This window comes from Hetaerina americana, unplaced genomic scaffold (assembly GCF_022747635.1).
Source record: "Hetaerina americana unplaced genomic scaffold, ioHetAmer1.1.p SCAF_3, whole genome shotgun sequence".
In the NCBI taxonomy this organism is placed as follows: Eukaryota; Metazoa; Arthropoda; class Insecta; order Odonata; family Calopterygidae; genus Hetaerina; species Hetaerina americana.
The window spans coordinates 22,613,480-22,636,872 of NW_027286874.1; the positions used below are offsets into that span (position 1 = coordinate 22,613,480).

A 23,393-nucleotide genomic window follows, 5' to 3' on the forward strand; every position below is an offset into this window, starting at 1 on the left:
AAAGCAAACTCTACCTATCGTCCTTTCTGATTCTGCATCCCGGGACTACTCCACTGTGACCACCCATCTCGTCCCTTTCACTTACACCGCGAAACATTCACCAAGTATTTACTTCTCTCTGGTGGGGATCGAGATGGTGCGGTGGCTATTGTACTGGCTTCCTACCTTCCTAGAGGGCCCGGGTTCGAATCATGGCGGCGTAGAATATTTTTCAGCAGTACCTCGATCCCTTCTTCAAGTGCTTAGCGGAGGGTACTATGAGTGAATACGCCGTCCGTCGGATGGGACCTTAAGCTGCGAACCTCTTGACGCCTTTCGTTAGGAGTAGGCTAATGCCGACGCTGGGTTTCTCTCCACCCTTCATCCTTTCCTGTCTATCTCTAATGGCGCAAATGACCTTAGCTATCGGTCACCTCCCCTAAATACTACTGTTTCTCACTGGTTTCTAAATCATTTCTCCCTTCTTGATTATTCAAACGGGCAAAAAAGTTATTTACCATAGCACTATGCGTATTATAAGGCAAAATGTATTGCTATGTCTACAACTATTAATATCTTATTCATCAGCCATAATGAAATTTTAATTCAATTCAAACTTAGGTACTTTCAAAGTAATCATTAGAAGGAGGCTTAAATGAATTACGGCGTAGGCAGGAAACACTATCCTGTGAGAATTCAACCAATCCTAGTATTAATTAATCGATTATGGCGACGGGAAGTCCACAAATGGAATCCTCTTCTCTACGACGTCCTTTTTGCGGTGAGGTGTCTTCGTCTTCCAAGTCGTTTTGTTCTCGTCTTCGGTTTTCTCAACGCGGCTCAGTAGGTCTGCGGCTTCAGCTTCTCCTCGGAGTTTTCATTGGTGGAAGCGCTGATCAAGAGTGGCAATGGGTCGCTTGTGGCGATCCCAAGGCCGGACTTGCACCTCAGAGATACTAAGAATAGCAGCAAGTCAGACTCTGCTGCTTTTTCAAAGAATTCCTACGCTGTCTTCTGGAGAAGTTCGTCGAGCGTCTCCAAATTCCCGTCGCAGTGCATGTGGGAAACGAGGGCGTAACGGCCGCGTCCCAATATGAACCGCAGGGCAGTGTTCTGCACTACCTGAAGTAGATCGAGACTCGTTTTTGGCACTCCAGACCATACCGGCGATGCGTACGTCATTAGTGGCAGCAGGCACGTTCTGTATAGTCTTCTCTTGGTGTTCGGGGTTAGGACCGGTGGACGAAGAATCGGCCGAAGCCGGTTCAGCGCCGCGAAGCCCTTTGCACGGACACGCTCGCACTGAGATTTCCAGTGCGGCTTGCGGTCCATCAGCACACTAAGGCAGAGGACTTCAAGCTTCCACGGAAGGAATGGAGCAAAATTGTATTGGAAGTGTTACTCAGTGGAAGACCATAAGGGAGCAAGGAAAATATACATGCATAAAATGTATGTGCGTACTAGAAATTACCTCTCCTTTTCCTGGATTCATTCCCCACGTATCCCCATGTTCCCCCTACACCTTTTTGAAAATTAAACGATCTTGAAGATATAACCTTTTAGGTTTTTTATTCTTCTTCAACACCCCATAAGAATGTCAGATGTTTGTTTCTATGCGGAGAGGCCACATAGGTCGAGGTACTGATCTTGCATTCGTTCAGCTCTACTACTCACGGATACTCACGCCTTCCGACACGCCTCTACTCGTTTTGCTCAACCATTCTCCTCTCTTCTACATTTCCCGCGCTCGTTTTTTTCCTTCTCTATCCCAATTCGAGTCCTTGGCCCTCCCTTCTCGTCCCGTCCCCCCTGGTAAATCCCACGTTTCCTCGGTTTCCTCCGCTCCCCCTCCACACGGCGCCCGCCATTTCGATGGGATGCTGGATGCGCTCCCCTGGAGCCACAAGTGGCAGGTATCCTCGCCATGCTCTAACGCCCACATGTGTGTTTTATTATTTTTTTAATGCCTCCCTATTCTTTACCTCAACCTATCACATATCTCTCTTTTCTCTCCCCACGCCTCTGTCGACTACGTGTAGATCTTTATCTCTTCATTACACTCGCTGAGTCATATTATTTTTCCTCCTGCACTTTATATTCTTCTCTCCCTTGCAATACGTTCCTCAAGTCGTATATTATCATATATTTATATTTCCCTTTAATTAACATTTCCATTATACCTTGATTTTCCGACCTCAGAATTCATCCTTCCTCATATTCCTTCTGCTATTTATTACCGTCTTACCTTAAATATCTAGCGCTGGTTCTTACCTCGTATAAAATGTAAACATACAAAAATGGTCAAACAAAAATTATTTCATGATTTTCCCAGAATTACAACCGTATTTCCTATAAGATGATTGGTGAATAACATCAATTATTTCTATACATATATAGGGATTCACGTGCATGATGGTTGTATATTATCTAACATTTGTTCAAGTAAGTGTATATACAATATTTATTCATGCATACCTGGTACCCTAGCACTCTCCGCCACACGCCCTTGAGGTGGCTTGGGGGTTATTTTGTCATGTAGATATGGCCACTGTTTTCAACCACGTGCATATGAGATCGTATGCTGAAGACAGGGTTATTTATGTTCTTTAGCTGTTTAAAAAATATAAGTTTTTTCGGAATATGATATAATATAACGTTTCTCTGCATTTTTATTTGCAATTGAACAATTTTTTTTGTTAAACGCTCAAATTTAGTGTAGATTTTATCCAATAATTTAGATATTTTTTGATCAATGGATGCTCCTATTTCTCCTACAATTATATTAATATTTTTACCGTAATTAAATTTAATATTCAAAGTTAATAACATTTTTGGACTTTAATTCATATTGACTAGCAAAATGAATTACGAAATTTAAAAAAATCTATCATGAGGGAACATTAGAAATAAATCGAATGATTAATTGGAGCAGGAGTGTCAATTTTCGACAAATGGTTCCTATCGTAGTATTCAGGCTTAAAATTTGGACTGCTCTTCCAAGTATTATGCAGAATTGATTAAGTATACAAAATATTTTAGAATTATTAATAAGGATATGCTTCATCATTGTAGTAGAAAATTGGTGCTTTCCATGCGATTTTTTAGCTGCCATTTCTCTTCATGCTGAATTTCATAGGTTGCTTTTATGCCAGAAATCACGATTAGACGCTGAAGGTTTTTCATGAGGTTTCCCAAAGGCAGAGTCACTGAGTTTCATTAGTAGCCATTGTCGGCGTGAAGTAGGCATCGGTGACATGTGACTTAGTTTAGGTGAGTAAGACACCAGATACCTTTGACCCACTATCGTTTGCGTATACTAATTTTAAGATACAAATGTTTAACTCTACCTACCTTGTTAATTTTTCTTGCTAAATGTACACTTCTCGTACTTAAGTACAGATAGCTCTTTAAGAATGGTGACCTAATATCAGCATTACCAGATTTTAGATGTAGTTACACTAAACTTACTGCTAGAGGTATTTATTTTATAGCAGCTTGGTCGTATAATATGGTAATGAAATTTCTCAATAAAACTTTTTGTTACCATTTGATTTAATTTGATTTGACACCTCGTATCCATAATATTGGCTGGAATTTTAAATTATAGCTTGCTGCCTAGTGTCTGAAATAACCTCTACATACTATTTTTTCCCTCGTCCTCCCTCTTACCCAATGCAGATATTTTCTTCTTTTAGTGATCACCTTTCCAAAACTTTCTCTCCATAACTACCACCCTCTTGGCCACCTCTTTTTCAAATCACCCAATCATCTTCTCACTCCAAATTTATCTAATAAATACGCAAAATTTTAAGGATAAATATGCATTGCGTTCCAGAATATAATCATTTGCATTAAAACGCGTAGTACGTAAAAACGCTTTTGAAAAATTATGACTAACCTTTATTACTATGATATTTCTCTTCAAACTGCAATCGACCCAAACAAATAATGTACTTTTATTTGAATACGCCTTTTAATGTAATTTCATATACTTTTATCTGCATAAAATGCACTTATTGAATAAGCTAACATTAAGTTCTAAAATTTAAGGGTAATAAAACGTATCATTATTTTTAGAAACAATTAAATGGTATTAATACTTACATGTATCCACAGCGTATGCCGAAGAAAGGTAGATGAATGTCACGAACAATATTCCGGAGGCTTTTGACGAAGTCATCATGTATTTTTACCGCCTCTAGATAGCTTTGTCGAACCTTTTTTTGCTCATGACATCGCTCCTGAAAACAAGAATATATTCTTTAGAATTTGGAAATATGCACTAATTTTAAAGAAAATAAATTCATGAAATTGGGACAAATTAGCGACGCAAATTAGAAAAATATATCTAGGCAACAAGTTCACATTTTCCCCAATTTGGTGATACCATTATTTCCATCAAAAATTCCAAATTATTCCGTCAACAAAAGTAAGAGCATACATATTTAAGCTTTCACTCGAAAATGCTTCAATTCAACGTGTGCATGGTTACCCTTATTACTTTGTTACGTTATTTTCTTTTGCCGTAATCAGCCTTTGACTGTGTATTATGTATGGGCGCTGGAGCAATGAAAATACACCTCACGTCTTAAACCTAGGAGAATTTAGCTACGAATGTGCAAACATTTGTTCCAAAACGACTTTCACAACTCCCAGTGTATCTGCGTCGAATTTTTCCGTCTCTGGTGCAGGTGCATTTGAATCGTCCTGGGGATTGAGATAAGGTGGAAGGAGGCACGGTGCCGGTAGTAGAGGGAGAGGAAATTTTTTTCCCTCACATATATTTTCAGAATAAAACCCACGAGGCGCTGCGGGCGAAATGCAAGCTACGTGCGCTCGCATTGAGATCCCCGGGAGTGCCGCTTGGCGTCGCCCCCGTAGGTTATTGGCGGCCCTGGGCTGCGCGAAGCGTGGGCGCTGTGACTGCATAATTCATGCGATGTATAAAAGAGGGCCGTTCTCTCACCCCACCCACTCCCGTCTAAATCTCGTGTACAGGACAAAACAGAATGGAGGGAGGGTGGTTTGCGAGGAGGAACAGGAACTTGAGAGGGGATTGAGGGGGGAAATGGAATAGAGGAGAGGACGCGAGGTGAGTTTCGACGTTGCTCGCGGGTGGAAATGGCGAAGATGAACTAGGCAAAGGTGTTTAGATATTTTGTCTTCCCTTAACATCGCAGATCCTCTTCGGCCGATACACTCCCATCCCACCGTTCCCTTTTTCTCCTCGCCCCATCGTCAGCCGGCCGATTCTCCTCTCAAACTGCGCCACCTTCTCGTTCCGCGGCACGCGATGCGTCCATTAAGGAGTAGATAGTTTGGAGTGAGAGTGGGAATGGAGTGGAAGTGGGGAGAGGGATGGCTCTGAAAAAGTAATTATATTCCTAATCCTTCCACCAGGTCCGCGCATTTCATACCTTTCCTTCTTCCTCCCATCTTCCCCTCCCCCTCACCTACCCACCCACGCCATCTCTCTCCCCGGCACTTTCTCGCGCTCACTTTTACGGCCACTCCGTGCTGTCGAAAAGTACGGGGCCCCGGTATTTTTAATGCCCTCTCCCTCGTTACTCATTCACTCTCTTTCTCCCTCTCCTTTTCTCTCTCCGTCTCTCTCCTCACCCGATCCATGGCATCCCTCAATCTCCTTCGCTCGATGCGTAGCTGGCGTTTTTCTACCCGCTCGAAAAAAATCAGGATCTCGGGAAATGAAGGATGGTCGCACTCCCGCTCGTGTTCCCTCATTTGTTTAAACGAAACATTTTAAAAGACAAAAAACCGGCGGAGACGGAATTCAAGACTGTCTCGTCTGGGTTTTGTTTTCCCTTCAAGACTGCGACTAAAATTGAATGAAATGAATGAGTGAAAAACTCTCCCTTCTATGTTTGGTGGTATCCAAGAGACGTTCGCGTTTGTGTGAGAGATTTTCCATTGCAAAGATGTAAAATTCGTCGGGGATTATCCTTTTCCTGCACCTAAACTGAAATACAAACTTATTTTCCTTTGTGCGTTTTATATCGCAAATAAATTATCTAAATTAACTCTCTTCCCTCATTGCACTGGTAAAAGTAATATCTTTATAAAAGAAATTGCTTCTGGATTTTAGTGGAAGTAAAAGTTTCGTTGCCCCAAAGTTATCACCATATTCTGTACGCGATCTCTAGAAAAGGAACAAATTTGTGTATGTGGGTCAATTATCCCGATTCAATAGCCACAGCAACTCAGATTCTATTTCTGCCGGCAGTAAAATATTTTTAGTTTTGTTGCAAAATTGAAATGCAAACTGTTTTGGAATTGAGGCTCATGTTTTACCTTTCAGAAGCTACACTTAAATTACCGTTCTTCGATCCATTCCCTATTTTTAAAGATATTCAAGCTATTAATAAGATCGAAAAACTTTTTGAATTCCTATCTCCAGCTAGGAAAATGGAGGTAGAAACGAAATTCTGAAGGAAATTCATTAAATCAGTCAGGTTTGCTGATGGCCAAACTCTAATTTATCAGTCAGCCAAGAGTTGCAAGTATTGCTGAGTGAATTGGAAATTCAGTGTGAGAGATATGGGATGAGAATCAATATTAATAAAACAAAAGTTATGCGATTTTCTAAATAGAAAAAGACTAAACATTAAGGTAGGAGGGCAAAAACTAAAGCAGGTAGAACAGTTTACGTATCTCGAAAGTGTTTTGGACCAACACGGTCAAAGTAGTAGGGACGAAAGGAGAAGAATTGCGCTAGGCAAAGAGGCTTTCGCAAGGAGATAGTTGATGTCAGGGATGTTGAGTAAGAATATTAAGAAAAGGCTCGCCAAAACCTTTATATGGAGCGTAGTTATGTGAGGCGTGGAAACGTGGTCACTGAAGCAGGATGATAGAAGTAGATTGAAGACTTTTGAGATGTAGGGGTGGAGAAGGATGGAGAACTGGACAGAAAGGAAAACAAATGAGGAATGCTAGGTATGATGGGCGTGGATAGGGGCTTGTTGGGGGAAATCGTAAAAAGAAAGTGATGTCACCTAAGTTCTAGAGTTCTGATTTATTCGTCGAGCCCGAGGAAACATATTCTCACGGAATATTTAAGTACGGATGTTGATTTTTTCACGGTTTTCATCAATAGGGAAGAACATCTTGCGGCGAAACACACAGATGAAGTTAGCCAGCGGGTAGATAGTATTATTGACCACATTAGTACAAAGTATCTATGGCATTAGCGCTATTAATGAAGAGTTATGGGAACAGCCCTTGAGATAATGGATGATTTAGAACATAATGAGTAAAATTACCTATCCACTAAATTAACTGTTCCTTTTCCACTAAATCCTTTTTGTGTTGTGCCATGTTGGAGATGGGCTTTAAAATAAAATGTTTCAATTGAAAAGAATACAAATTTTCGTTCTAGTTTCCACAAAGCGACGATCAAGTTAGTCAATCTGAACCAAGAACATGTTCATTCTTGTCGCAATCAATTAATAATTGGGTCTGTTATTTGTTTCATATGTGTGATAAAATAGCGAAAAAATTGAGTGTTTAAAGAAATTTTAGCTGTTGTAATATTCCCAGGCACTAGCTATCATTGAACGTGCTACTACAGCCCATACATTCAGCTATTCAAAGGAATGCATCTATTTAGAAACTCTTGTGACTATTTTAGCTTATCCAGGAGTAATATAATATTGCGAGAAAAACGTAAAGAAGCATGAGTTTTATAATGTGTAATAGGTTTTCTCTCCCAATGTTAACTGTAGGATGACGTTAAACCTCATTCTACCCTTTTTTTCTTTCATCGTGATGCCCTTACGTTTTTGCTTCCAATCGCTGCAGGTACCTTTCAATTACATAATAAGAAATTAATTTTAATTTCACAATGAATGATAAGAATAATTTGCCATTTACGGTACTCTCATGAAGGCTAAGGCACTATTTTATTTGAAAAGGCTGGGCATTATCTTTTTTCGGCTAAGTTATTCATAAATATCACCGTATTGAGATGGCTGAAAAGTTTCCTACAAAAGGAACCTTCTCAAATGTTCTTTTCACCAAATTTCACGTATGTGCCAGACAGGACAGGTAAATCAATATAGATCCTCTTTATATCTTACCCTTCACCAAGTTGTCCTCTCTCTTCATACCAATGTTGAACATGATGCTTTCAGAACTCAAAATTTACTCAGAAAAAAAGGCACCTCTCGGAGAAAATTAATTTAGAAAGAACAGACGTGACGCCATCCAGATTTTAATGAAGTCCCATTTCCTTACCAGTGGAGCCCTAATTTTCGGCTTCGAGGATTTCTTTCCTTCAAAATAAAAGAAAGGTTTTCCCCATACCATGTGCTGAACCCTTAAGGTTTAGTCTTTCACCACCCTTCGTCGGCACTGGGGAGAATCTTGAACGCCCCCCTTAATTAGGTGGGCCCCTATGTCTGGAGTTGATACGCGATACCTTGGATCACCAAGACAGAACTGCAGATAAGACATCAGACGAACTCCAGAGGCGGACGGAAGGGAGGACCCGAGTGCTATGAGCTTGACGGGGGAGGCTTAATAGAAATAGGTTTTTGTGCTCCTTTGTTCCTTCACAAGAAGGAATCCCTTAATCATCTTGTGTATCTTTGAGAATTTTTTCCATCCTTCCTCAAACCCTACAGCCGTCTACCGACAAACCAGCGGTCTATATTTAAAGAGCTAGAGGGGTATGATATGGAGAGGAAGAGGGGAGATGCATCGAACAGCTGCTCCAGTGCACCAAATAACTATCCCACAGCATAGGAAGCCCCTTTCTTGGCACTTTGAAGCTAATTAACGAAAAACAGGGTAGTCTCTCTGGAGGAATATGGCATTTACCAATTTTATTCTGTCCACAATGTCTTAAATAGGTACCATTAACAGACGGCATAGCAAATGAGCATACCTAACAAACTCATGGTTTTTTTGGCCCGTTAAATTTGCATTCCAGATATATTTGCCACTCCATTGCCAAAGAGGACTAAATAACGCATAACAGGAACATAATAAATGTTGGCTCCATGGGAAAGGTAATAAGGCATTAGTATTTAGTTTTGAAAAAAACAGTTTTTTTTATTCGAGGTACGTTATCTTAAATGGTACTTTATTACTAATCTGCATCTACATGATACCCCACAAGCCGCCGCAAGGGCGTTCGGGGGGAAGTCTTAGGTCACCGCCCGTAAAGCAGAGTAAAATAACATGCAAAACTAACAAAGTCATGCCAATTCACACCCAAATAGATTCATGCATAAACCATTGAAACTAATCGGATATAATAAGCAATAATAGCTTAACTGAGTGCCATCATTCATTTCTCCTCAATGCTAAATACCATTTTCAAAGGTACTCGTAACAATACCAGATCTCGATGGCTACGGAAAAGGACGAATTTTAGCTAAAATTCTTAAAATTAGCTATGATTAAGGAAAGCAATTTTAAATGGAAGACCCAATTTTGAGTTGAGCGCTATACTGGGCTCACATTTTTGCGTTCTATTTTTGAGAGAAGACTGATGCAAATTCACTTCAAGGGTACCCTTTCCTCATATCCTAGCCCAAGGTTACTTAGCCCCGGGGAGCGTAACTCGAGTTTCGCAGAAGCCATTCGTTCGACGACAGACGGGTGGTCGGATCGGTTAAGAACTTGGATTAGCGCACACTACCGGTAAGATATATAAGAGGAAAATTTGTTGTTTCACCGCGTCAGAGTTGAGGTTGTCGCTTTCCATCACCACCAAAAATCAGTGCACACTGCTGCTAATATATTTTCTCGATGACGGGGGGCATTTCTTCACAAGGACTGAGATGTAAAAAATACATAATTCTAAGCTGCTGCCGGTGATGTTTTCTGAATACCTTAATTAGTGTACATTAGTGTAATGCAATCCTGACGGTCGCCTAATTACGAAAATTGAGCAATGGAAATTTAGTCCTTATTTTGTTATCGTATGCTCTTTTCTAAATATTCCATGAATACCATGTTTCAAGTTTTATCATTCCTGGAAATCATCTTAATTACAATTTCAAGTCATCATCTTCCGTAATTTCTCCGCAATTCTGTTAAAATTTTACTTATCTGAAATTATTTACTAAAATTGGATGAATAAGTATTCAATACACAAATGAAAGTTTGTTCTCCGATTCTTTCGTAAAATTTTCATTTTGTTCGATATTTCCCTTTTTTAAGATTTTTGCTTGCAATTTTTAACGGATACTTCACCTAGAAGAGTAAACGATTCTGAGGTATCAAACGTTACTGCAATGGCTTGCCTTAAGAATGATGCACCACGTAAAATGATATCCACGGTTTGCACTTCCCCAATCAGCATGTTCCTACTTGTTTTCCCAAATGCTTGTCACTTGTTTCTCCATGTCTCTTCGACTAACCCAAAAAATACTGACAACAGAATTGAACAAAATGCAGAGAAGGGTCGTCATATTCGTGGAAATTCGTGTAAGAGAACACAAAGCGTCACACATTTACCATAAGATTTCGGATGGGGACCCTAAAGAGGGCGGAAACTCGGGAGCAAGATTTAACCTATCGCAAAGATACCAGTCGTGGGGTTTTGCAGCCGATATAGATTATACAAAGATTAAATTCAGCCCCATAATAACATAAGCAAGACGGACCACTGTCACAAAATAAGAGAGATAGACCGCCAAACGGAGAGATACAAGTATTCGTTTTTCCCATGCACTGTTCGCGACAGCTCAAAGGAGAAATACTAAGAAGGAAACGGGTAGACACAGACGTAGATAGTAAGAAGCATTCAAATTATATTCTCCCCCTAGTAATTTAAAAACCGGCCTCCTAACGGCCCCAGGTGTTTGGATGGCGATCCATGAGTGGTGCAGTGTTGGGTAAATAGTGTAAAGTATAGTGTTATGTAAAGTGTAGTGCTGTGAATTTTCACATCTAGTTTGTTAGTGAATCATCTGCCCTCTATGAGTGGGATGCTTCCCAATAGATGGTGATAGAGTTGCATGATAGCCCACCCCTTTTAGTGGGATTCCTTTATTTGTGTTCCCAGTTTAGTCAGTGGAGTGATTATTGACAGCAAAATAGTTGTAATGTGTGTAGCGGATGTTCTATGAATTATGTGCTGCCGTCCGCGTCCACGAGACCAATTCGTGGATGACAGGGTGCGATGTATATTTTGAAGCATAGGATCATATGTGTATGGCTGGTCACCTAACAACTCCCACAATACGTCCCTGTGACGTCTTGCTGAGTCGTGTATAGAGGTAGAGAAAAAAGTATTTCTCAAGTAGTCATTAATGTCAATCACTCTCGAGAAAACATAATTGCTAGCTTTTACGTTCGATTTTTTTAGTTTTGCTCATTGATTCTCTAGCGTACAGTTATATGTTACATGATTTACTGCGCTGAAAAATACGCACCTTACAAACACACGTGTGCGGGAGATAATAAAAGAAGCGGATTTTTTGTCAAAAAACCGTAAAACATTACTTTTAAAAACGTTACTGGTCGAGTTAGCCACATGAGGTGATTACATACCATTAAATTCGAAACTTTTAAGTATTTTTTTTACGAACATCTAAGTCTTAAATGCGAATATCACTACTGGTAAGTACTTTCTCGTAGTCCGTCTACAGATTAGCCAGCAGTACTTGAATCCTTGGAAATTGGGAGAAACCGGGAATCAAAAAATACGCTGAATTGCTCAGCAAATGTGTGGAATTTCGGAAAATGATTGTATTCTACGAGAAAATAGATGGGTAGCAAAGAGGAGGAGGAAACCTTGCTCTTGTATATTCTTCATTTGTATTTGCTTGAATAACTAATCCATCTCTTTTTCCTTAAATACCTACACTTAATGAGTTATCTATTCAGCAGAAAGGAGAAGAACTTTGCATAACAATCCTGTGCATTGAAGGAGCATTCATACAGTTAATCGGGTAGACCGAATGCCGCATTATGAACTACCTGCCTATCTAAAACGGCACTAAAAATGTGTATTTATCATTTGTAACTTTTTAGTAATAATACCACAGATAATACTCCAAAAGGCGATCCTTTTCCTAATTAACCCACTGACATATTCATCAGATATGTAGTAGGTATAGAATATTTGCCGATTAGATAATGCATTTCAAACTCAAGAAAATAGAAGTTCCTGGCGGGGTCAAGGTACCTTCCCGCTTCAAACCATAATGAGATTTCATCGACAATCGCTAGCGTATTTTTATTTCCTGTAATTCAGAAGGCAGAAAGGTGTCAAGGCACGGTCAATATTCATTTAGATTCTTAAAACTGTGAAAATTTCAGTACAGGACGCCAAGTAAGGCAATCTCTATAACTTATGAGTAAGATTTTTTATTTACGTGTGCCATCAAATAATTTATATTCCCTCAATTTGTACCCGTGCAATTTCATGCTGCACAGTAAAATGCTTATATGCTGGTTCACGGAAATGTATTAGTGTCAGTTGGTAAAAACGGTGGCACAAAACCTTGAAAAATTAATCTTTATCCTTTGGAAACCCCCGGATCAGAAGCCATCTTACTGCTGTCCACCCTGGTCTGCTCACCATTTCCCATTCGCATTATAAGTCGTAAACCAAGCTGACGTATCGAGGTGTCGTAAGTGTACAAGTGCGAGCAAATGATCCGCACCGCCGCCGTAACCCATGCGGAAAAAAAGATCGTCGAGTGAGCAACTTCGGCAGCCCATCGCAGCAGAGCGAAATCCTCGCACTCGTCATAGAGAGGCAGCTCGGCATCGCATCGCATTCATCTTCCCACGGGGGACGAAGCCGCTCGGCGAGGGTGGTGAACGGAAATTTTCCGCCTCATCGCTGGCATCGGGCCCTCCGTTCGGGATAGCCCTACGCATCGAAGCAGGCGGGAGGGTGGTGAATTGCGAGGAATGACTCGGTATGTGGTTATGGGGTGAGAGGGAGGGGAACGGTGGGTCACATACACTATCTCTCCAGCTCATGCTCCAACGCCCGGACCCCTTCCCCACCCCGCCATCGTCCCTCGTACGAAACTTCCAATCGGGCAAGACGGATTGGAATGACGAGGGGCGGCCTGAGAGAGAGGGAGAGTACGTATGTATTGAGGGGGAGGTTCCCTGTCAAGTGAATGGTTTATAGGTAGACAGGACAATTGTAAAGAAGGGCACAGGGGTTGATTCGTGACGAGGGATGAATGCATCGGGCGGGGAGGGGTGAATGAGGTAAGGGGGAATGGATAATACTTATTTCGCAGACGGCCCGTCTCCTCCCCATTTTCCGCAATGCCCTCCCGCCGGCATCAACCCTCCCCTCCCTTCCTTCTATTTAATATGTCCACGTCACTCATATTGATTCCCCCTTTCCCGCATAGCCGCGGGGAGATAGGTGGAGGTATATGCATGCTTCATTTGCCCTATCAATCTCGGCATTCGTCTTCGTTTTCATTTCCCCAACCGTTGGGTGGGCTTCGCTCCCATTCTTTCCCATTGTATGCTGCGTTGCTGATGGGAAGGACTTGGTTTTGTCCGCCGGGATTTTTGGATACAAAAAAATAAGAATTTGGTACTTTACAAAAGTTTCGGTCGTTATCCGTTGGGGCAAGCATTTTCCAGTGACCCTCTGGAAATATTGATGCTGCATACGGAGGTTGCTCTTCTTTTCATATTTTTGGTACTTTTTTCTATTGCTAAAATATTCAATCCCGGCTCGGTTCGGCCCTGGCGCGTTATCTGGCGTGAACGAGAGACAGTTTTCCAGCCGGTCCGAAATATTATCTGCCTTATTAATGAGCGGGTGTAATGGAGTGTGGGAAAGTGATTAATTATTTATTCAAGCTCGATCTTCATTTCCCTTCAAGTTATCTCTGCTAAAACAAATAAGTCGTAAAGAGGCGGATGGAGCTGGGGGGAGGGTCTATATTTCCTGTTGGAAACGGCGTATTATTCGTTATATTCGGTTTTAAACGGCGGTGGAGACTCGAAGGGAAAATATTCCGGGATCCACAAATTTTAATTTGTTTCCCTCTCACCCATTCTGTTCATCCCCACCCTCACCCAAAGCTTCAGTGTTTCCTGAGTTTTAAGCTGATAAGGTTTCTAGCGAGGAGTAAAAGGATTCGGTGGTGAAATAAATCTGCCCACAATGCCATGCGTCTCTCGTTCTCTCTGCCCCGCACTATCTCGCACTCTCTCTCTCTATCTCTCTCTCCCGCTCACTCCCTCTCTCTCTATTACAAGCATTCTCTCCCCCTACGGCATTCTCGCACTCCCTCACCACTTTTCCCTTCCTGGGATTCCATTACATTTCGCATTCTTTTCTGGCGTCCCATTTCCTCCCACCTATTTCTCAATCCGCCCTTATTTTCCCTCTCCTCGCCGGCATTATTTCTAGATTAAACGCTGGGCTCTGAAATTCGTATAGCTCCGTTTTGGTTATCATCTATGCGAAATAAATCATTGCTGAAGATAATTCAAGTCAAAAAATTGCGCGATTTGTTTCTTCCACTTTCCCGAGAAGTCTTTGCGGGAGCAACATCTATGCTAAGTGTGAAAACCATCCTTGAGCCTTCTCCCGCCAGTTGAATAGGGTGAAGTTCGTAATCTCTGGCACTGCAAACGAAAAGGCTTTTGATGCATTGTGAGTCCGCAGGTATTGTTTTATATTCACTCAAGGTATAATTTACTGGATTCCGAAATAAGGTTTTATGCCATATGGTATGCTTGTATTAATCAACTCTCATTCTTACGATTCATTGTGATAGCTCAGTGTTTTACCGCCCTTTGTTCCATTGTTAAATACATTAGTCGCCAAAAGCATTAGGAAAGGAACATCAAACCACAATATATCTATTCACTTCTCAGAATGAACATTTAATTGGAAATGGAAGTGGAAATGATTGACGACGAACCATGAGTTTAAACCAGCCAGTAAACAATTCTTTGGGTACTTTATGCCTTAGCAGAAGCCACATTAGATTAATTTATGGAATTTTTTCAATTGAACATATCATAACGTTAGTTTAAAGCATATTACTAATAGGTGTAACAAAAATGTTTCCAAAGAACTGCGGGAGATGCCGCAACAGTGACTCTTAACGGAGTCATCCGCTAATATGTATTTCAATGCAGCAATTTCAGAGTGTAAAAATCATTCGCCAAAATCCCGGTTAAGGTGAATTATTTTTACACTCTGAAATTGTTGCATTAAAAATGTTTTCGTTAATTCAACATATAGATCAACTATAGGCAATGAATCAGTTCGAAGAATTGTATTTCCTGTGGTCTTTATTGACAATTACCACGCGAATCATTTTCCTTCCGTATGGTAATAATTTAAGGCTCACCATTAAGTTTGCGTCCACCACGACCATAATCCTGCATTCTTGCTCCCTTGGAAGCAGCACGGGGAAGAAAACACGGGCATTCACGCTTTTTCTCCTCTTTTTATGCTTACTCATGCTCCGAAAGACCCTTATCCCTCCTATCCTCTCTCCCTTTTAAGGGTACCCTCCACTTAAATCCCACGTCAAACGCTCCCCACCGGATACGAATGGTGCTCGGGAGTTGAGTCCCTTATGCGTCCTCGGAAAAAGCACTTTCTCCCTTAATTTTCCTTTTTTTCCACTTCCCCACCGAAAAACTACTCTCCTCTCCCGCCCCCCAAACCTACTCGCTCGCCGCGTCTCTCTCCCCCCCACCTTTCCTGAGTTATTTACGCAGGGAACTGATTACGAGTGGGTAATGGTCCATTATTCAGAAGCACGTCTGTCCGGCGTTCGAATTAAATCTCTTAGGAGGCGCTGGGCTAGGGGAATGGAGATGCGAACGTTAGGAATGTGCGAAATGTATGTGTAAGCCGCGGACGTGTAGGGAAAACCACGGCCCGGTGCCCAGACACACTGCAAAGCTTCTGTCAAGGTATTTCTTTCCTTATTCCCATTGAGGCCCGCACCACCCTCTTCGCCATTTTCGTGCATTTGCAATGCTCATTTGCCAGGCCACGACTTTACAACTGAGCACATTTTCAAACACAATATGGCATCCATTTTGATTACATGGTTGTTTTATCAATCCTCTACCCTACCTCTCCTAGCAACCGGCCTTGCTTATAATACATTGAATAGTGACAATCTACGATGGCTACGTATGTTTTAATACTAATAATTTAACTTTCACCGGTCTACTTCAGGAAAAGAGCACCATTTCAATCTGTTTGTGACTGCACCAACAATGTTATGTAGGAGAAAATGGACGGGGGCTAAATCACTATGAGTCTTCAGCAGATGTCATTTCTGTGAAAACTTTCCTGCTTAAAAAGATAATTTTTTCTCGATTTTTTGTGGCCTGGCTTCAGATTGCTTTTGCTTCTCTTATGGGGAAACAATCATTCTGGCTATAGTATAACTGTTTTTATTGGTCAAATATAAAATAAAAAAATTCACCGAAGTGAAGGAAAAAAGATTTAGACAACTTCACGCGTAGAGAGAGACAGAGAGAGAAAGAGAGAGCTATAATCGAAATTTGCGGTTAGAGGGATGCTTAGGAAAGAAGCAATCCCCTTTAACTTTCTACAAATCGATTACTCCGATTCCTACACAACGATAGCACTTTATTGCCAGAAAAATCTGAGATTGACTCTTTTTCAGCTGGGAATGAACTGATTTAAGAGGTTATCGCGTTAATACGGTTAAACCTTATACATCTCTGGAATTTAAAAATCTTTTCTACTTCAGGAAACAAATTTTGTCTCTGGTGGATTTCGTATTCATCACGGCACTGTTGAAAAGGGTAAGATGATGGAAAACTCAAAAAAATATATTTGGTACTTAAATAACTACTTTAATTATAAATGCTCGTGTGCAGTTTTAAATCCTCAAGAAAATCAGGTGCAGGATATTTATGCCGATATTTTAAACATACATCAAATTGCGGTATGAATATCCTCAAAGTTGGGTGCCAATTAGAATTACGTGATTCCTATAAGGATAAATCGTCCATAGAATTAATTATTCTGTTCACAAATATGCTTTATGGTCAACAGATAACGATATGTGTAGGGGAGATAATGCCTTAGTGTGCTTACGCTACAGGTGGCGGCGCTTAAGGCCACGGGAGAGAGAGAGAGAGGGATAGGCGGTGAGTCAAGTTTCGAGGAATCTTCTTCTGTGGGAGGGGAAAGGACGGGTGTGCAACGGTGCCGACTGAAATATCGCTTTAACCAACGAGAGATATACATACGGATGGATACGTTTATGAAACGGGTAAATAAAAGCGGAATAGAAGCAAGACTGTGGTATGAAGAGTAATATTGATAGAGGGAGAGGAAGAAGGCGATGACAAACGCTCCGGCGCAGCTAATCTGCAAAAATAGTCACCCGCTCGACAGTTAAGCTATTACGGCTATTATAAATGGGGTGTGAAGTCATAAATAATGCTACTGCTGTAGACAGCGCGCGGCATCGAAGCCCGGAAGCTTAAGAGCAAGTTCAGATAGGAGAAGTTGGTTGGTAAGGATTCCGGGGGAAAGTAAAAGAAAACATAAGAGAACACATTTGCCTTTCTATGGTTATGCCTACGAATACACGTTGAATGATTCCACGCCTTCGGAGCAGCGCCTGATTTTTTTATCCCTGAATAATACTGCCTTTTCGTGATTCATGTATCTGAATAGCTGAAAAGAATTATATTTACGATAAAAAGGGACAATCACGAGTCTTCTGCCGAGTCTTAAAAGACTTGATTTACAACGAGAACACCTGGGTATGCGGCTCCGCGGAATAAAATCGCCTGATATAAAAAGGGCACATAAGGAACGATTTATCGCCGGGGTATGTTTCATTCGGTAAACATGCTACTAGAGAAAACGAAGCAGATTTATTCCCGTTTTCATATTTTCATTTCATTTGGTCCTTCTAGGAAGGGGGATTACAGGCTCGAGAGCTGCCGCGTCGCCGCGCTCGAGCGATGAATTATCGTGGCCGCCGAGCCTCGGTAGCCGCCGATCATCTCGTGAGCAAATACGCTTTGAAAGCGAAAAGCTTCCATGATGAAAAATATTTTCTTTTCCGATCGAGGTACGCGCGTAGTTACGTGACCCTCGTGGAATTATGATTGCCTGCCGGTGATAAATCACAGACTTTCTTTTATTCCTCGGTAAAACTTTTTGGAGCCATTATTCTCTGTGTGTCAGTAAATTAGTCCGGTGTCAGGGTAATTTAATTTTGCACTAAAACCAATCGATGCTCTCTATTATCTTGATCAGTATTCAAATCATTTTACTTATGTCAAATTCTTCATAAGGAACGCTAAAATTGTCATTTTGTTGTTATTCAGACGAATGCTCTTCAATTAGAAACATCACATTTTATTATAAGTAGGCAAAAAATGGCAGTGCGATGAATATCTTTATCCATTCCCCGGAGAAGGAAAACATGCTCTGTGTTTTAATCTAAAAAGTTTCACACATGTCACGCTCAACAAAACAAGCTAAGTATTTTTAAAGTAATAGCACTAATTTTGTGGCATTTAATGTTTGGCAATTTGTGCTGCTATTTCTTGGCTTATTTCTGAAAACACGAATTGTTTGTTTAGAAAATTAGAGAAATGTTGTCTTCTTAAACATATTATGTGGTGCTCTTCTAGTCATATATTCTGGATTCTACCCTTGGTATACTAATTACATGGCTCGTTTCTACTACCATATAAAAATGCATGCGTCGGTATACGGGTGTTGACTGCTTTATTGGCGGTGATTTGGCTTCATTTTTGTAGTGCTTAGCCACAATGGAATTCGCCGTAGTCCCGCTGTTTACTGTATTACGTTAATCTACCAACATCATCACGAGTCAATATTTAGGTAACATTATTCTTTGTGGATCAACTGAGTATCTCAAATTAATATTCACTGGGTCAACTAAATACTTAATGAGTATTATACGTGCTGTTTATTGTCTGAAACCTCCAATATATAAATTCATTTTACATACGAATACGTGTAAGTAAAAGCTACTATCGGTTTCTTCAGGCAGTTTCTTCATATTAACGATAACAATCTGAGGAAATGCATCATTTCCATTACAGACACGGCCACAGATATTCTAAGGTATTTGTTACTCTCAACAGTTTCAGTCAAGCTGATGATATTTCGACCATGAACACTCAGCATCCCTTAGTTAGTATAGGCTTTGTTGGTAGTGTTTGAAAATGAGAATGAAAATATGGGAGCTTTACTGTGCTGTAGGTATATCATTAAGTACAGCAGCATCATTATCTTTTTCTGGCGAAAATACGCTTTGGCAGAAGAAACCCACCTGTATATGGAACACAGCATCTAAAAACATATGAGATGAAGCATACACGTTGCAGAGGAAGTAATATTATGCCAGTTTGCTTCCACAATATCTTTTTTTAATTTTTAACCATTTTATGAAAGCGTTAATAGGTTAATAGAGCTACTAATTGGTCAAGTTCTTCCTGACATTTCCATTTGGTTTAGCATTTAATGTAGCCGACGTTTCGATGCTGGATTGGATTACGGTTTTCAAAGTTTTTAGGGCACACAGTCTTCATTCTATAACCTATATACCCTTGGGGAGTTCCACTCACTTATAGGCTCTGTACATGTAATTTAAATCCATAATGGTTATTTGCAATAAATACGTTGATTACATTGGTGCAAATGAAGCAAATATTGAATATTCCATAAGTCAGTAATCATATTTTCTTCAATTATTATTAGAATTGTATTAGAAATACAATTGAGGCAGAGCATATTGGACTGTAGACCGGGAAACACGGGTACGATTCCCAGGCAAGCCTCTCTTGGCACCCTCCGCTCCACCCAAGCTGTGTTATTTTTTGGGTACAAGATCTACCAGGGAAGCCATAACCGGCATAGGGAAAGGATCTGCTCCATCTATCCTCATGAGTGAATTTCACACGCCGTCGGGCTTAGTGCTGGGTGAACTCTGCCACCACCTACCAAAACGACCTTCGGGTTGATTACTGTGTCTATATATAATTATGTACATATACATATAATTATTATGTACATGATTTCCTGCAAACATCATTTATTTTTCTGTATACTATAGTAATTGACGGCGTTGAGCATTAACTCTAGAAGAAAGAAGCGATGTGTTGCTCCGTTTGCAGTAATTATCCACGGATGTGTGCATATATAGTATAACGGTAAATTATGCGATGTAAAAATTAGTCCTTTTGGTCGAATCTTCCTTCAAAATGTAATCGAATAGAAGACCACTCACTTCAAATTGAACGTAATTTTTTAAAGCGATTGTTCCCCAATTTTCGAAAATTTCTCCAAAAATATCAAAATTTCCCCAAATGATTTCCTGCTCCATCAGTTATGGTTTCTAAGGAAGACGCAACGAAACTAAATCATCAAAATGGGATTTTCTAATAACACTAAATGCTATTTGGATTGAGTTGCGAAAAAGGAGTAACATTTAGAATAAATAAATGAGCTTTCACAAATAAAGCATTCAGATTTTTACTTAGTATTTTGATATATGAATGCATAAACATTTTGATATATACATATAATATACTGTACTTATAATATTTATTAAATCTGATTTATTAAGGATTGAAAACGATTTTTAAGTTCACTAATTATGGGGTAACGAGTTTGACCACCAAACTGATTTTATCGGCAGACGCTTTTGGACCGGATTCTCTCAAAAAAGAAATGCCGAGCATGTGTTTTACAGCAGGAGGGTAGGCGACTGAAAGTAGTCTGGATTGAAGACGGAAATAGAAACGAATGAAATGAGTCCGGGACATGGTGCATGTGGAATAAATGAGCCACGACGCAAAGAGGAGAACTGTGTGAGAGGAAAAGACGGGAGGGGAGGATAGAGAGAAAGAGAGTGAGACAGGCTGGCGATTGGGACGGAATCGGAGCGAGTTGAAAGATTCGTCGGAGGAGATAGAGAGGGAAATGGCCCCTTCGGCTCGCCCTTTAACTGATCCAAAGGAGCTCCACCCTTCCACGCTCCCCACCAGAGAGAGGAATCATCCCTCGGGGCGGGAAGGCGATGGAGACCGCCAAACGTGCGTGCCTTTTTGGTCGCGGCCAGATATTCCAACTCCCCTGTCTCCGAGCTTACCTCTGTCCTTTTTTTCCCGTTTCCTGGCTACCATCCACATCATACCTACCCACCTCCCCTCATCATCCCTGACCCCCATCTCTTCAACTCGATTGCTTTGCCCAACTTCTCATCCCTCCGTATCTAACCTCTCACAAGCGCGCGCACGCCTCCTCCACTCCTATCTCTGACCCACCTCCCTGCCGCCTTACAAAACTCCCCCAACTCGTGGAAGACGTGGCACGTTTCTTTGAGATCGGCATGTACACTCCCCAAGATAGAGATGGGCCGTGACGGTGCAGATCTACAGTGTAACCATTGTCGAGGGAAGTGCAGGTAGAGGGGCAGTGTGCACTCGGAGGGTTATATGGACGAGGGGGAAGTCCCGGAAATAAAGCACAAGCGGACGACGCAGTCGGTGTCGGGAAGACGGAAGGAGAACGAAGAAACTCTCGCGGGCTAAGAGGTCTTTCAATGTGTACCGCAACCTCTACGGGGTCTCGCTTCTTCTCCAATGCCTGCGCAAGAGTTATCTCAACAATTCTAACTCTGGAGGTAGATTGCGTAAGGCTAAGGGTCCCTGTGATCCTACCTATCGTTCAGTTGCATTCTTGAACAAGGACTCATATGAATCCATTATATTTCAAAGCACCTGGTATCCAGAGATGTTAAATGAAATATTGAACCATCATTTATGCTCAAGATACATTTGGCGTATAAATGGAAGCTTTTAACTGGTAGTTGTTACACATTGTTTAAGAGTTCTGCTTATTGTTTTAATCTTTGGTTCCCAAATTGTGCTTCGGCACCTCCTGCGGAAGCGAAGTTATTCAAACTTTCTACATTTGATTGGTTGACTTTTATTTCGAAAATATGAGCAATTAGAGGGTTGATATTAATATTGCGTGAATAATTTTCATTGATTTTATTAAAGTACAGTTCAACTTATAATTTTTATTTTTTTAATAATTACAAATCATGCCTACTCCCTAAATATTTGTTAAAAAATATATTATTTTAAGACCATTTTTCATGAATTATACATGTATATCCTTTATCAATAAATAAGTATACTAAATATAATATTTTGTATCACTGAATCACGAATCCTTTCGATTTAGTTTCGTAACATGGCTCTTCCAACTGATATTCTCACATAGGTGTTTTATATGTTTAAAGTTATAAATGGTAAAGGTATCAAAATACAATTAGCATGCTTGTCTTGATTCATTTTATTTACCAGTCACATTTGCAGATAACATTTTAAGTTTCCAAGATGGCGAATAATTTTAATGCCTAATCATCAAAATGGGCACTCCAGGTGGAAAAAAATTTCCAACCGGCCGGTAGGATCCCCGAAGCTCTTCGCATGATTCTTAAGTTAGAAGCGTGTAGAACTCGATTTCAATCTTCGGAATGTTTTTCTTTTCTTACTCGCAAAAGGTTCCCCGATGCTCGGCAGATAGAAGCGACCTTTTACCTACCCAAGAAGAAGTGAGATAGAGACGTGAGTGAGGTGGGAGAAGTGCGTGGTAATGGTTGAGAGAGCCCAAAAGGAGGCGTTTTGGAGTCGTTCGGGAAAATATCCGTCTTATGACGGGTGAAGAAGGGGTCGGAGGTTGAGTAACGTGGGCGGAGTCCGTAATATCCGAATAGCAGTTGTGGTTTTTGAATGACTAAATTGACGAGGAGGTGAGCACCCCAAAAGGTTTTCAGATAAGTCGGGCCTTTTAAGTGCTTCTGTCTTCCTGCGAGAAAAGGACGCGAAGAAATTTTCTTGATTGGTCCGTTACACCTGCGAGCGTTCCCTCGGACGTAAGCATGTCCGTGAGGGGGGTCGAATGCCGAATGGGTTGAGGGGGGACATGACAATTCTCTTCGTGTTGATTGAGGTTGAAGGATGGCAAAGGCGTGTCTGCCTGAGTGTGTTTGATGCCAGATGGGATCGATCCTATAGTGATGTTTTATTGATGTCCATCGTGTATCTCGTGTCAAGTGGCTGTAATGGATTTATTGAAGCGAAGAGCACATTTGACATGTCTTAAATTTTGACCGGGGTGGAATAGTATTTCCACGGTATAAGAACGAAGTGAAAACTTTCAAGTTTTCTTATCGAAGTGCACTAGAGAATAATGCGAAGGAAGATTAGCAAATTCAAAATTGTACACAGTGATCTGAAAACTAATAACACATCCTTTTGCGTCATCAATTTCCATTTAAATGAATAAATACGTAATTATGATGCAGAACATTTAAATAAAATAGCAATTCCACCAGAACTCCAACCTGAGATTATTTATAACGAGGAATCCCTTGCTGCAACCG

General features: G+C 40.8%; 1 protein-coding gene across 1 annotated transcript in view; it reads right to left on the minus strand.

Moving 5' to 3' along the window:
- LOC139690729 (discoidin domain-containing receptor 2-like) overlaps window positions 1-23,393 on the minus strand; it is a 335,984-nt gene that overhangs the window by 243,640 nt on the left and 68,951 nt on the right. The window contains exon 2 of the mRNA XM_071588251.1: window positions 4,084-4,220. Within this exon, the coding sequence (XP_071444352.1) occupies window positions 4,084-4,162 (79 nt within the window). The 5' untranslated portion in view covers window positions 4,163-4,220. The remainder of the gene's footprint in view (window positions 1-4,083; window positions 4,221-23,393) is intronic.